At 39.7% G+C, this 14,191-nt stretch overlaps 1 protein-coding gene across 1 annotated transcript; it reads left to right on the forward strand.

Annotated features, from left to right (window-relative positions):
* The first annotated feature begins 1,560 nt into the window (after positions 1 to 1,560).
* On the forward strand, positions 1,561 to 10,503 carry LOC112574578. Its single transcript, XM_025255751.1, has 4 exons — positions 1,561 to 1,876; positions 1,971 to 2,070; positions 2,710 to 2,789; positions 10,085 to 10,503. Exons 1-4 carry the CDS (start codon positions 1,790 to 1,792, stop codon positions 10,214 to 10,216), a joined length of 399 nt encoding a protein of 132 aa, XP_025111536.1. The 5' UTR covers positions 1,561 to 1,789; the 3' UTR covers positions 10,217 to 10,503.
* The last annotated feature ends 3,688 nt before the right edge of the window (positions 10,504 to 14,191 follow it).

The raw sequence follows: 14,191 nt of genomic DNA on the forward strand, positions 1-14,191 counted from the left end.
TCCGCTTACTAAACGCTCATTCCGTTTACTGGACAATTGTTAAGGCATTCTTTGGAGAATCAGCTTTGACATATTTCCGGTATTGCAATGAATGATATTTTAGAAGTCATTTACAGTAATCGCCATGTCGGGACCCGTAATAGCTGTCTCTCTATTGTCTCTTTAATGGATGTTTTGGTGTGTGGAGTGAGGAATGTGTGGGTGAGCAGTGTTCATATTTGTGTGTGAAATGGATGGGTGGTGGGGTCTGCATGCACTTGTGTCTTCACACCCATCCACCCTGTTTCCTGTATTTAGGAAATTCTGTACCTTACTCACATAACCAACGACGAGGTAAATTCCTTAAATTATTTCGTTATTTATAAAATTATTATATCATCATTATTATAAATAATTATTCCACACTGTGGAATAATGCTAATGGTAGACTATGGGAGTTTCTTTTCTGTTTTGATTTTTTTGAAATTATGCACAACGTTTTCGTAATGTACTGATCTTTTGCAAATAAAATTATACTTATAAACGAATTTCCTAAAACTACGCTGAACTTTACCTCTTGGACACAACCGTATGCTGTATGACCTGCAATGCTTCGTTTAATAATAATAATAATAATAATAATAATAATAATAATAATAATAATAATAATATGGAAATTTATAAAGCACAATATATGATCCAAAAGCGGACTAATCTCTGAACAAAATCACAAAATAGTCACAAAGATGTAGAAGGAAGAACAATTGAATGACTCGCTGCGTTCAGGCAGTAAAGGGAGATCACTGTGGTAAGTCTTGTATTGTCTCGTGGGCGAAAGGTGTCTTGCGTCTGACTGACGTCTTGTGTGCGTCAATTGTTCCACGTCACTTGAAGCACAAAAAAAGACGTCATATGTAAGAGAAAAGCAGTTGCTCTAAAAATAGCCAAGTGAGCGGGAAAACACAAGTCTTCTCCGCCATCTTCTTTATGACTCTCTCAGGGACATTCCTCTGAATTTGTGCCTTTCCGATTCGATTCACCTACAAAAGTCTTTTTCGTCCTCATCGTCATCTGAAGAGGCTCGTCGAGCGTTGTGTTGTGTGGGTGTGTATCACGTCGTGCGTATGCAAGGTAAGTGTACGTTCGTTTTATTACAGTTACATCATGAGAATACTGACAAACGGAGATTAGCTGTTTTTATCCTCAGTGTTGTCTGAAAATCCGTGAAAAACTCTTGGCTGTACTCAATATCCCGAGATAGAATAATCACCAGTAAATGTGTCCACCTCGTTTTGAAGCTGTTAGCGATTATCATCCGTTCTTTTAAATATTCTTTTATAAATTGCACTGATCTTTTTTACAGAAAAGTCTCCCCCACCCCGAAAAAAAATGATTGCAAGCCAGTAAGAACGGTTATTCTCGAAATTACAGAGCAAATCATAATCACTGTGATTGAGCAAATGTCATGGGTGTGCTCTGCGATAAATGACTCCGTCTACCATCGCGACATCCCGTTATGACATTCAGTTCCTCACAGTCCTGGCTCCTCCATTAGTGTCTCCGTCACTGACTTTTCACTCGAGTGGGTGTGTGAGTGAATGGGACACCTTAATTGAGTATCGCTCTTTTCTGAAAAGCACGACCTTTTGGGCAAATGGTCTAAATTTTGTTTCATGGGACCTGAAAAAATTGCATGATAAAAACCACATCCATTATAAATTTCACTCGTGAAAATATTTTTCCACTGTCGGCATCTCTGGTTGAGCAAATACGGAGCTTGAGCGACTGTGCTGGTTAAAACTTCGTGAAAATGACTGGATTCTGGGTGTATTCTTTCATTGCACTGGCTGTGATATGGTCCACAGTTCACGCAAACACTTTGGATTCTGAGAGCAGAGTAAGTGAGCAGAACTTGTGCCTAGATTTGTTTGAATCTTTTTTTTAGAAAATGCGAATGTGTTATACAATGAACAGATTTCCTTTCTTTTTAGGATGAACTATCACTGGCGGAGTTCCTGTCTAATAGGAAAAAAAATTCCAAAGAGGACAACTTGATCGCTTCTCGCGACTTGATCGCTGCAGCAAACCCGGGTAAGAACTTTACTGGCCAAGAGCTTTTAATAATTAATTTAAACTTATTTTCTTTGTTGAGTCGAGCTTTGTGCAGAAATCAATCCTGTTTCCACAATAACCAGTGAAGGGTAGGCTAAAACTGAAGTGTGAGAGAAGAATCATCTCCCTCTTTATAATAATTAAAGGATACCATAATAATTCTTCTCTCTTTAGAGCAGTCTTCATTGCAAATAGATGTTTCTGATTTCGTGGAATGTAAAATAAATATGTCCTTTAAGACCAATGAGAGTTTCTCGTTTATCTGTGGAGCATATGTGAATCTGTGTGTTTCTGCCTTATGTAGAGCATATGTTAATCTGTTTCTGCTTATCTTATCTTATCTTATCTTATCTTAACACATATGTATCTTTACATAGGTAGAATATATATTAATCTGTATAGGTCTTGAGCACGTGTCCATCTGTTCATTGAAAACATACTGCCATCCTCGAGATATTTTCCTTTTTTCTGTTTTGTCCTGTAAAAATACTTTTGCCGAAATATATATATATTAGAAAAGAACAAAGCCGAGTATCATATTTAAGCTCCCTCTCCTCTCCAGGATAATCGCATCCTCTTTTTACATGTCATGACATAAGATCTGTTTGTTGACCCCAGATGTCCTAACCTGCTATGAGTGCGTGTTGTTTGGTACCCGGGGTAGCTGTCTCTACAAGCTAAAGGAGTGTGGTGCAGGGGTAAGTGTTTCCGTTGTTTAACGGTTTTCACGTGTTTTGCATGAACGTGTCGCATGACGTGATCGAATTCTTCCTATTCACAAAGGGGAGGGCAAGGGTCACCTCACCCCGTTGTCTTGACGATGAGTATAGTATGCATGCTGCTGCTACTGAGCTTGAAACTGCTTCCAACGCCAGAGTTATCGATGTTAAAGTTGTTTGCATGAAAGAATGCCAAAAAAGTAACATTCCTCGCAAAAGTTAGTGATGACATTTCTTTTTTCTACATTTTGAGTTAATATGTTCCTTGTTCACTTCTGGCTTAATCAAAACCGCGAGTTTAGAGAATGTACAAATGCTGGTTCTTTTAGAGACCTCATCATCAAAGAGGAAATCAAATGTGCCTTATGTGATAATTGTATTCTGGAAACCAAGAACTGGATACGAGGGAGGATTCAATTTTTCTCCCCGGAGAAAAATCAAGCTTTAGAAGCTAGCTGTTGATAGTTTTATTTTCTACAAACGATGTTTAGAGCTCCAGACCACAAATACACACACAAGGACGGTTCTTCCGCAAACCGATTTTTCTTCTCTTCCCCCATTAAAAAAAAATTAAATGTGGACTGGTGTGCTTCTGCATGTGGTACGCGTGTTTACGTGTTCTTGGTTTTATAGATGTGGAAAACTTTTGGAGAAAGTGAAATTGCTTTAGTCTGACAGAGAAGGTTTTCTTTGGAGGAGAAAACATTTTCGAAAGCTGGGTCCTTTATGATCAGAAATTCATTTTTTTTACTGCATTGATTCATTATCGAAATTATCTATTTAGTAGTTATTCTGTCACTGTCACAATATACTTAACGAAATAAAAGTGTAAATTTTCCAAATAACAACAACAAAATATCAATTATATTATCTTATAAACTAGCAGCAAGACTAACATCTAAATCATGTCCTCTATCATGTCCTTGTATTTATGGGTGTTAGTCTAGGGTAGAAACCATCTAGTGAGGCATGTTGGTCTAGGATAGCTACCATCTAGTGGGGCATGTTGGTCTAGGATAGCCACCATCTAGTGGGGCATGTTAGTCTAGGACAGCCACCATCTAATGTGGTCGAGGATAGCCACCATCTAGTATGCATGTTGGTCTAGGATAGCCACCATCTAGTATGCATGTTGGTCTAGGATAGCCACCATCTAGCGAGGCATGTGGATCTAGGATAGCCACCATCTAGTGAGGCATGTTGATCTAGGATAGCCACCATCTAGTGAGGCATGATGGTCTAGGACAGCCACCATCTAATGTGGTCGAGGATAGCCACCATCTAGTGTGCACGTTGGTCTAGGATAGCCACAACCATAGCGCGGTGTCAACCATTGACATTAAAGAGCAAGCAGTCATGCCTTCTCTTGTCAAGCGCTTCAGACGGTCAAGGGGGAATATAGATGGGAACTATATCATTACCAGTCTACACAGAGAGCTTGAAAAGTGGTATTGATCTCTTTAATTTCATTTGAAGACTGCGATCCAGGTCCTGGAAGGAAATTTGTCCAGGAAAATGCAAGAGAAAACAATAAGCTTCAAGCAAAATTCTTTCTTTTTCTCTCTTTACCTCCATTCCCTTCACTCTACCCCCCCCTCCCACACACACACACACACACAAACACACAAAATGCATGTTTATATGTTGTTTGCCTACCGACTTTTTAAAGTATACCCCAAGTATTTTTTATTTCGAAACTTCAAAATGAATTGCTGTGTAAGAAAGTGTATGTGATTATACATGTAATTTAATACATTTTTTTGGTATCTCCTTGAAACAAAAACAGCTTAAAAGCTAACTAGAAGCTAGAACCTGGAGTATAAAAATGCGAATTCACAAGGAAAAGTGAGTGAGAGAGAAAAAACTTAAGATTTTGTATCATTTATCCACGAAGAAAACCACATGCCCACGCCCTCAGGTTAAAGACAAGAAATGTTGCCTTCATGAAAAACAAATGGTTTCTCTACTTTTCACTTTTTTAGTTGCTTCTACCTTCCTATCTTCAACAGTCTAGACAACGACAGTCTTTTCAAATTTCGCACGTTCTTAGTGTGATACTCCGTGTTTCTTTTACTTTTCGAAAAATAAACTCGCTCTTTTTCGTGAAAGTGGACCTGCGCTAGTCAGAATTATATGAACGTGAACGCTTGTCACCACTGCAATGATAGGCTCTGGGTTCAGATCTCATCTAAGGACAGTTTCTGTGTGTGACACCTGTTTGCAAGGATGGGAGTCTGGTGTTTTCTCCGGGTACTCCGGTTTCCTTCTCCCTCACTCCACCCCATAGTGCGAAATCACTTCAAGGAAGAAGCACTCTCCTACTAAATCAACAAACTCAGTGTGATCATTGCTTAAAAGTATTGTCACTTTATTTAAAGGCATTTAGAACCTCATTAACTCTCTGTACCACTTCCTTGATTGTAAGAAGGGTCTCTTACTCTTCCCTCTATTCCCATTGACATTTCAGGATATTTTGCCACTAAATATTTTTCTTACCTTTTTTGGCGATAAAGCCAGGGAAGTATAAAGCAGCTATTTTCTTAAGGCACCGATAGCTTCTCTGCTAAATGAATAACGGAAAATCCTAACGGTGTGACCTCGAATCTTACGATTTGCTCATCATTTTCTGATGGTTTGCATCGTGAGCCACTCGACTGAAGTATGTGCATTAAACATTGATGTTGAGAGTAAAAAAAAATTTTTTTTTGGTCTTCGATGCAGCAGGTTCTGCACTCTGCATGATGAAACTACCATCATAATCTGATACAGAAAATGCAGAAGGCTTGGGTAATCTGCCTGTAACCCCTGGACCACATATTACAGAAAACCAGATTTGTACAGAGTCCTGGTTTCCGTCTGATGGCAGGGAAGAATTTCATCTCGCGTAATTTACAATGATTTCCGGACTTGAATCAGGCTTTATGTATCAGAAAACCCTGGGAACTTGTGCTTTCTGGGAGTTTTGGAGCCGATCTGGTGTAGCTCTTACCATTCAAACTGAAAAACATATATTTCCATGAAACACTGTTGTTTTTTGAACCCGATATTTATAGTTTTAAAGTCATTATGGAAAATAAAAATAAACTCAAAATCATTCAGCACGAATTCGTACTTTGAAGTCTGGACAACTCAGGGTAGTGCGCCATATGATGCTTTCCAGATAACAAAATGCAAAGAACTTCGAACATTCAGATTTAGGTGGAAGACTGTAGCTAAAGCTTTCCAAAAGTTTCACAGAAATCTTTCACTTCTCCATTAGTCTCTAGAGAGACTTCGCAACTCTATTTCAGCTTTTACAAGATCACTGGGAGGTACCACAGAACTCCTGCATGACACCGGCGAAGAATATTAGGCAGACAGAAGGAGGCTGGATACAAATATCGAATAGGAGACAAGTCTACAGTAAACCAGATCAGTGAAACAGGCAAAGGGATTCCAGAGGGATGCTGACAGAGACACGACTTCGTGTTGAATCCCTGCTGGAACTACAAGACTAAGAGATAGGACAAGACGGTGCCTGCTCATATTTGTCCTGCCGATGACTGTGTTTAAAGTGTATGAAGCTACATTCTAACATGCATCTGTGAAGCGCAAGCCTGGAATTATTTCGCCATCTTTGTGGCTATAGGATCGAGGGGTCGGTACAGGCGGTGTCACCTGATACTAAATGTCCAAGAAAGAATTTTCGAAAAAGCAGTGTGCGTGTTCTGAGACCACCAAAGTCTGCAAGACTTGGTATCAGAGGAAAACAAAACAAAACCGACAATCTCCATTTCTGCATTTGATGAGATGTTGAGCTAGCGATTACCTTCCTTGCAAATAGGATGGACTGAAAAACTTTTTTCTCTGCAAGAGAACAAATCCAATCTCAGGACCCCTTGTCTTAGGGAATTCCTCTTGCATCAGCGTAGACAATTCTCAAGAGGTCACAATTTAGGGTGTTCCTGTTTATATCTTGAAAGTGGTACATGAATCAGAAAAGAAAGAAAAAGAAGGAAACAGTGGCGTTTGTAACAAGAAATATTACAAGTTTAAAAGCACTTTTTATTGGAAAGTCGGCTTGACACTTACAGTGAGTATAAAAAAAATACGTCTCTGACACCAGCATCTTGGGTTTTTTTGCCATTGACTTCCTTGCTGAAATGATCTTCTACAGTGCTGCATGGCGGTGTTTTTATACCAAATGTTAAGGAAGAAAAAAATTCACAATTTTTTTTAATGAGTTACGTGAAGACATCAAAACGTGGTGTTAAGCTAAGGTCACGATAACCGGCTTTTGCAGTTTGCAACGTGGATATCTGACCATCATGGAAATCACTCCATCTAGGGGTCTGTCTGGTCTTTTATGAATGTTGCATCTATGTGGGAGGGAAATGAAATTATGCCCCTTTACACCGAAGCAATTGATGTAGTTTTTTTTTTTAATGAAATATAAAATCAACATTTTTTTCACTAATTTCATTTTTATTTCCGCTTTCTCTTTTTTTTTTCCTTTTTTCATTATCATCATCATCATTCCGGCTGGATCCTGAGCAAGTCGTCCTGCTTGTTGACCCGACCTGCCGGTATTACTTGTCAGGACTCGGTTAGACGCAGCAACGCCAGGCCTGACAACAGGATCAGTCTTGTGGTCTTGCTAGTAGGTCTTACAGTGGACATCTTGACCACTCTTTCACACTCGATAACCAATTCTATTTTTATTAGGCTCGGCGGCTACCACCTTCGAAAGACCCTTGCAGAAAAATTTCTGTCTTGCACTTCCTCGGACAGAGAATAAAGTTTGATTTGATTAGAACTATTTAAAAAAGATCAAACATCTCAGTTGGTATTAACTATTCCTTCAAAAGCTGTGCACTCAGTTCAAGACTGAGTATTCATTGAGGAAATATAACATAGAGAGGCAGGTTAAAAGAGAAAATATATCATGGACAAGCAGGTTACAATCTTGAAGACGGTCTGTCCCTGATAAACAGTATGTCTTCCTCTGTTGCCTTCTGCACGTGCGGGCTTGTAACATATTTGTTTTCCATTCGATTTGTTCCGTCGGCTTACGAACGCTGCTGCACTCTTGTCGAGATTTCAATCAATAATTAATTAATAATTGTGTGGATTTTAGATGTACGTTTTCTTCGGGGCGCACGTGCCCATCCCGCCTGAAAGGTGTAATATAGGAGCTTCACTTTCTTTGTTGTATTCGAGTAGTTTTTTTGCTTTTCATACAGGCTTCATCTTTCCCAGAGTGAAATTAGTCAACACAGAGAGAACTCTCATGAGGATGAAAAACTCATGAGCGTGAATAAGCTTTATTGTTCACATAGGACCGAGGTAATATGAATGAATAACATGAATGCTTAAATGTTATCGACTCGTAAACATCTTGGACGTCTTAGGTGCGCTGACACGCTTCACATGTCGTTGTGCGACCTTTCCCTCTGTATTTCTTTTCTAGTGACTGAAAACTGTGAGAAATAGGTCTTCTGGATGTCAATAGTGTGTGCTTCGCACAACTCTTTCTCCAGGTTCATCGTTGGATTTATGTGCTTCTGGGAATGAGTTTGGTCATTCTGTACGCACCTTTACTACAGAATAAGAAAGATTAAGAATCTGAAGTCCTCCATACATCTTACCTCTCAGCTCTCCGGTGAAGTAAGCTGAGAATGAATAGAAGGCGAAACTATAGAAGAGAACAGCAGCCGTAGTTGTAAACAAGGGTAACTGGTTGCCCTGGGCAACAGGGGGAACTCAATGAAAAGAGACTTGTTTACGAAGTTATAAAGTGGTGTGCAGACCCTGCAGATGTTGTTATCCCTGGATCTGTAGTTAATAAGCAGAGGCAAATGTACTCGCGGGGTAAAAAACATACATTTTCAAGACCGTAGGGACACCTGCATGAATAAATAAATTGTCCTGTCTTGTATGCTTTGGCATGCGCCAGATGAATGCGCAGTTCACTCTTAGACTTAACTCTGTTTTGACTGTCTCTTCATTTACTTCCCTGGACTGCTCCCTGCATGGTGTTTGTGTCCTCCTGATGACCATAAAACAAGCTCATACGTCTTCAGCGTGCATCACGATCTGTCATATTTTCTCTGTGGTGATGGTCTTCCTATGATATTTTTATTACATTAATCTCAAGAATTGTAAGATTATATTTCCTGTACGTACTTTAAACATGGAGAATAAGGGATCAGTACTGGCATTTAAAACTTTTAAAGTATCATAAAAGTATTTTATATAGAAAAGTCTTCAACAAAAATATAAGATTTAAAAAAATTAATTCTGGTTAGGAAATGTAATTGAGAAAAGCTAAAACAACCACGTTTTTGAACCCGTTTTTGAAAGATCGAGGCTATAAGTACGATAAATGCGTATTCATGGAAGTATTAATGCGTTGTGGCTTTGCTCTGTGTATCATGAATGCGTTTGACTATAATACGTTCCACGGGTGGTTGGTACGATGGTCAAACTAACATCATAACACTCGCGATTAATGAAAATCCAACACACCTTCTCCTTTATTACCTATATTTCGCTTTACAATGTGGATTTCGCCTCATGGAAATTCACATTTTACTACAGGCAATTTTGTAAATGTCAGAGCTCTAAGCTTCTTTAGACGTGGCTCGCAAAGTGCAAAGAAAACTTTTGATACGGGTATTTTACATACCACAGACGGTCATTCATTAACCTTACCTTTGATATTATATCTGCTTTGTAGTTTCTTTCATCACTGGTCCTCGCTAGTTTGCTGCTTGAATTTCCATCGTCTTTTTGGACTTTCATCCGATGGAGAGCAGCGTGACCCTTGAGAAGTTCAGCTTACAATTATCTCAGGTCCGTTGTAGACGTTGATGGAGCGAAAAAGCGGAAAAAGCAGCTGTATGTCGTCATTTAAAAAATTCTCATTGCTAGAAATGAATGCACTTCAAGCTTGAAATTGCAATGTTGCGTGTATTTTTCAAGCCATGCTTGTATAGATTTGTATACTTTAGGGTGGATCCCTACCACCATGTTGTTGGCGTTACTTCACATTGGATGAGGATGCTAGTCTGAAGCAAGGGCATGGTGTTCCTTCTCTTTCTACACATTCTTCTTTCCTTGGCATATTTTTAATGGCCAATAGTCTGTTTCTCAGTTGCTTTTCAATTTTTGTGATTTTTTTTTCTTTTTTCGCTCTTTGGTTTCTGTGATTCTGCCCCTCCATCATGTATCTATTACGGCATTCTTGTGTGAAATTTTATTTCAAGGACTAATTGTCTTTGTGTTGTGCGTAGATGCTTTGCGGGGCCTTCATCTTCGAAACTGGGAACTTCTACGGCTGCATGGATCCAGGACTGTGCCGTCTGCTGCAGTCTGACACACGAGCCAGTGGTCGATGTTGTAGCGAGTCCAACTGTAACATGTAACCTACTAATGTATGGTGCAACGACACGTATCCTTTAGCCATCCACAGGAGCGTGCTGTCTTCTGCAGTCTTCCACACGAGTCAGAGGTCGACGTTGTAACGAGAACAGCTGCATCACGCAGCCTATTTAAAGCATTGGGTACTGACATTTATTCTTTAGTCCAACACACTTCTCCCCCGACCTCTACACTACCAAACCCACTCTCTTTCCTACCAGAAAATGAAACGTGATTGAAAACTAAAATCAGAATATGTGGAATAGGCTGAATACATTTTTGTACCCTGTGTCTTGTGTCGTACTGTTTTCATTTGTGTAGAAAATTATTAATATAAAAAATGATGATGATGAGGAGGAGGAGGAGAAGGACGACGACGACCACGACCACGACGAGGAGGACGACAACTACGACGACCAAGTAAATCCACTACGAAATAAGATTCTACATGACAGGACATGCACATAAGCACGTGATGTCAGCAACAGCTGTCGTCCAAGTAGATATCCAGAAGAAAAATAATAAGAGTCGGAGGGATATAGATATTCATTCTAAAAGCATTAACATCAAGAACCAAACAGTGGTAGGAACAACTAAGGACAGTGAGGTGAACTGCAGGACACGGCGTGACAGCAGATGGTCACCGGATCAAGATGGCGTTCGAATTCTACGAGTGTCGGACAGGGGTCCTTTCACAGTGTCATTCAATAGTCTGGGTTTTTCGCTGTCGGTATTAACAACAGTTCATTTTTCCCCCAAAAAAAGGTCCATACAAACATACATCATATTGAGCGTTGGGATCTGGGGAGGGGAGATAACCGCCAAGGGCAGCAAACGGCGGCCTAGGTTACGCTTCAGATCACTGAAATCGAATATCTTTCTGCTTTACTGCTTGTCTATTTGACAAAATAAACGTCAAATCTTGACGTTACATATTGTTCTATCCACTTTGAAAACAGTAGCAACAACAAAAAAAACAACAACAAAAACAACAACAAAATGTAGATAATCTAGTGTGACACGATGAAAATCGGTGAACTCATTTGATAATGGAATGGCATTACGGTAACGTCATTACTTCTTTTCACAAAACAAGATCATGTTGCCCCCCATGCCTGACGAGTGGGAGGGACAGGACGGGTGGTATACCCGTAACCGAGGCTATAAAATGGGTCTTGACGTGGTCAGTGTGTTATTTTGTCATTGTTTACAAATGTTTATGAAAACCACCAGAGCATGAAACATAGATAAGTCGACTTTCAAGTCTGCAGTGAAAATTTATCAGTCCTGGTGGAGCAGTTAGGTGGGGTAGGGGAGCTGGAGAAGGAGGTGTAGTCAGTACTATAATGTTCTTCTCAGTCTGGACGCGACTGGTGTCGGAAGTTCCGCTGGAACTGAATTATTTATGGTCTAGAGACTGGGAACTATTCAGGCCCCAAAGTCAACCGCAGATTTCAGTAAATCTATAAGATTTTTTTCCTAGAAACGTAAATGTATATCAAGGGCAGAAATCATAACGTAAATTTTGAGGGAGCAAGGAACGTCCATTACGGGATAGACAGGACATACGAGGACGTGACGACAGACATCTATTCCTCTCGTCGGCTACCCGCGGCCTATGGACGATTTGTGAGAATCACGCATGCACGTGACTTTCACTCCAAGTGGTTAGTAGTCCACTTCCTGTCGACTGTTGATACGTGGATATATTTCCACAAGTAAATAAATAAGTGATCGTCGGTATTGCTGCGTAAAAGAGTTTACAGTTCAGACAGTTCCAACATCATCCTTTGGTGAATTTTTAAAGGATGAGTAGATGAAGAAGCTTTTGTGTAAACAAATCCCTTATGGGCATTAGTTTATTTGTGCATATACATCGCATTTTTGTTGTCAAGCTTTTGTGTAGAGACTTTGTCAATGTCTTGAACTCCTCCATCAAAAGAATGTATGCGTCTACTTAATATTCATAATTATTGTTATTGTTTTTTCTGTACACACAAAATAGAACATCAGGGGGAAAACATTTTGTTACTATACTGTTTCTTGTAGGAACTTTCTAATTATAAACATATAGTTTATAGACTTCAAGCACTGGTTTCACTATTCTTTTTCTAATTTTCTAATTTAATTTCTTTATCTCCCACAAATCTACCTCTGTATATGTAAAAAAGGATTTTAATGTTAGAATACAATTTTTTTACAGTTATATTGATGAGACTGGCTGAGTCAAGGGCATATTCAGATAAAAAGCTGTGATCTCAATTTGCATGTCCCGTTAATAATGTTATAAATATCCAAATGGCCGTTGCACTTTCGATATGCCGCAATTCACCTTTGCTTAACACCACGCTGCTCAAGTCTTCCCCTCGTTCTTCGTTCGTCTTCGTTGATTGTAGTTAATATTTATAAACGACTTGTGTAGTTGTTACTGTGAGGTGTAAAGTGTAGTAAGCTTGTCCATAGGGGTGTGATAAGGGATATAAAAGTGCACATGATTATTATTAGTTGTAGTAGTGAAATTAATCAAGCGTCCATACACACGCCCGAACACATGCGCGTATCTCAAGCATATTTGCGTTCCATGTCACTAAAGCAAATCCCACACCTGTGAAAAAAAAATCATATTTCTGACAACATGCCACTAAAATCTCTTGTTTTTGTCGTCTCAGGAAAAGTATTAGCATTCAGACAAGGAAGCTGCTGATGGCTTCCAAAGGATGAGACGTCAGCTTAATTTGGATTAACCGTGTCATATAAAAATCTGCTTGTGGAGGCTAGACTGCTTCCGCGAAACACTATTGGCCGTTGGATTCGTTTTTTGAGAAAACACGTGGCAATCTTGATCTTATCCGTCCTTCTGGGCTAGCCAATACTTGTTAGGGTTACAGTAGAAGTAGTTGGTACTGTATTCTAGTCAAGAATCCCCGTATGTATACAACATAATCACCAACTGTGCTAGTGACCTGTACCGACGCTAGAAAACTCGCCTGACCTCAACCGTGAGCCGCACTCACCTTCGGGGAGCAGTCGTGTCTCCCTGATGTAGTTTGCAGACCTGAAGTGAGGAAATGAGGACGAACAATCGAAGGGACATTAGGAACCATCGGCGAGCTGCGACTGTCGGGTTCGCAACTTGGAGACGTGGACATGTAGAAAGACTTTCAGAACAAGAGCGGCGATAACATCGTCTAAGTCAATAAGTCGATGTTGCACGTGCGTATGTCAGAGTCGACTTTGGTTATTATGGGAATTAAAATCACTGTAGTATTTAAATGGCACGGATAGAACCTATACCCCTTTAAGATGAGCAAAATTGTTGTTTGTATGGATTTGTGTATGTGTTGTGTGTGTATGTATTTAATTTGCATAATTGATATCTTTAATCAATCTTTTGTGTTTGTAGATTCTAAGGTCGTCAAGTGTTTTGTTCGGGGAAAGGTCAGGAGTTGAATCTCGTGAACCGAATGCTGGTATTTAGGTGTCTGAAGTTTGCAGATAACATTCCACAACAATTCTATGGTAACGTGGGTGGTCACAAGGACGTCTGAGCTGTCCCCCATTGTTTCCAGTTTCCTAATGTCTGTGTCTTGCGGTGGATGAGAAAAGCGGAACACTGGGACAAGTGGCAGCCATTTCTTTTCTAGAACTTCCGTAGACGAATGGGCTCTGGAGGCGGTGATTTTTCAAAGCGTCTCACCGGAAGACTAGCCACATATTATGTCTGAGACGAAATAAAATACTGTACTCCTTCTTTCCCGGTTCTTCTAATAATAGTGATGTCAGTGAAATACGAGACGACCAACTTTTCCCAGACGTGCCTTTCATTCTTCCTTATTTCTTTAAAATGTGTAATTACGGAAAAGTTTCCAGGAACTTAAATTCGATAGTATTAATAAAAGTATTCACGCACAAAACACGTTACCGTCCTTTCTGTCGGTCTCGCTCTCTTTTAGCAAACGGACAAGATAAACTACACAATA

The sequence above is a fragment of the Pomacea canaliculata genome, linkage group LG10 (assembly GCF_003073045.1).
Source record: "Pomacea canaliculata isolate SZHN2017 linkage group LG10, ASM307304v1, whole genome shotgun sequence".
Lineage (NCBI taxonomy): Eukaryota > Metazoa > Mollusca > Gastropoda > Architaenioglossa > Ampullariidae > Pomacea > Pomacea canaliculata.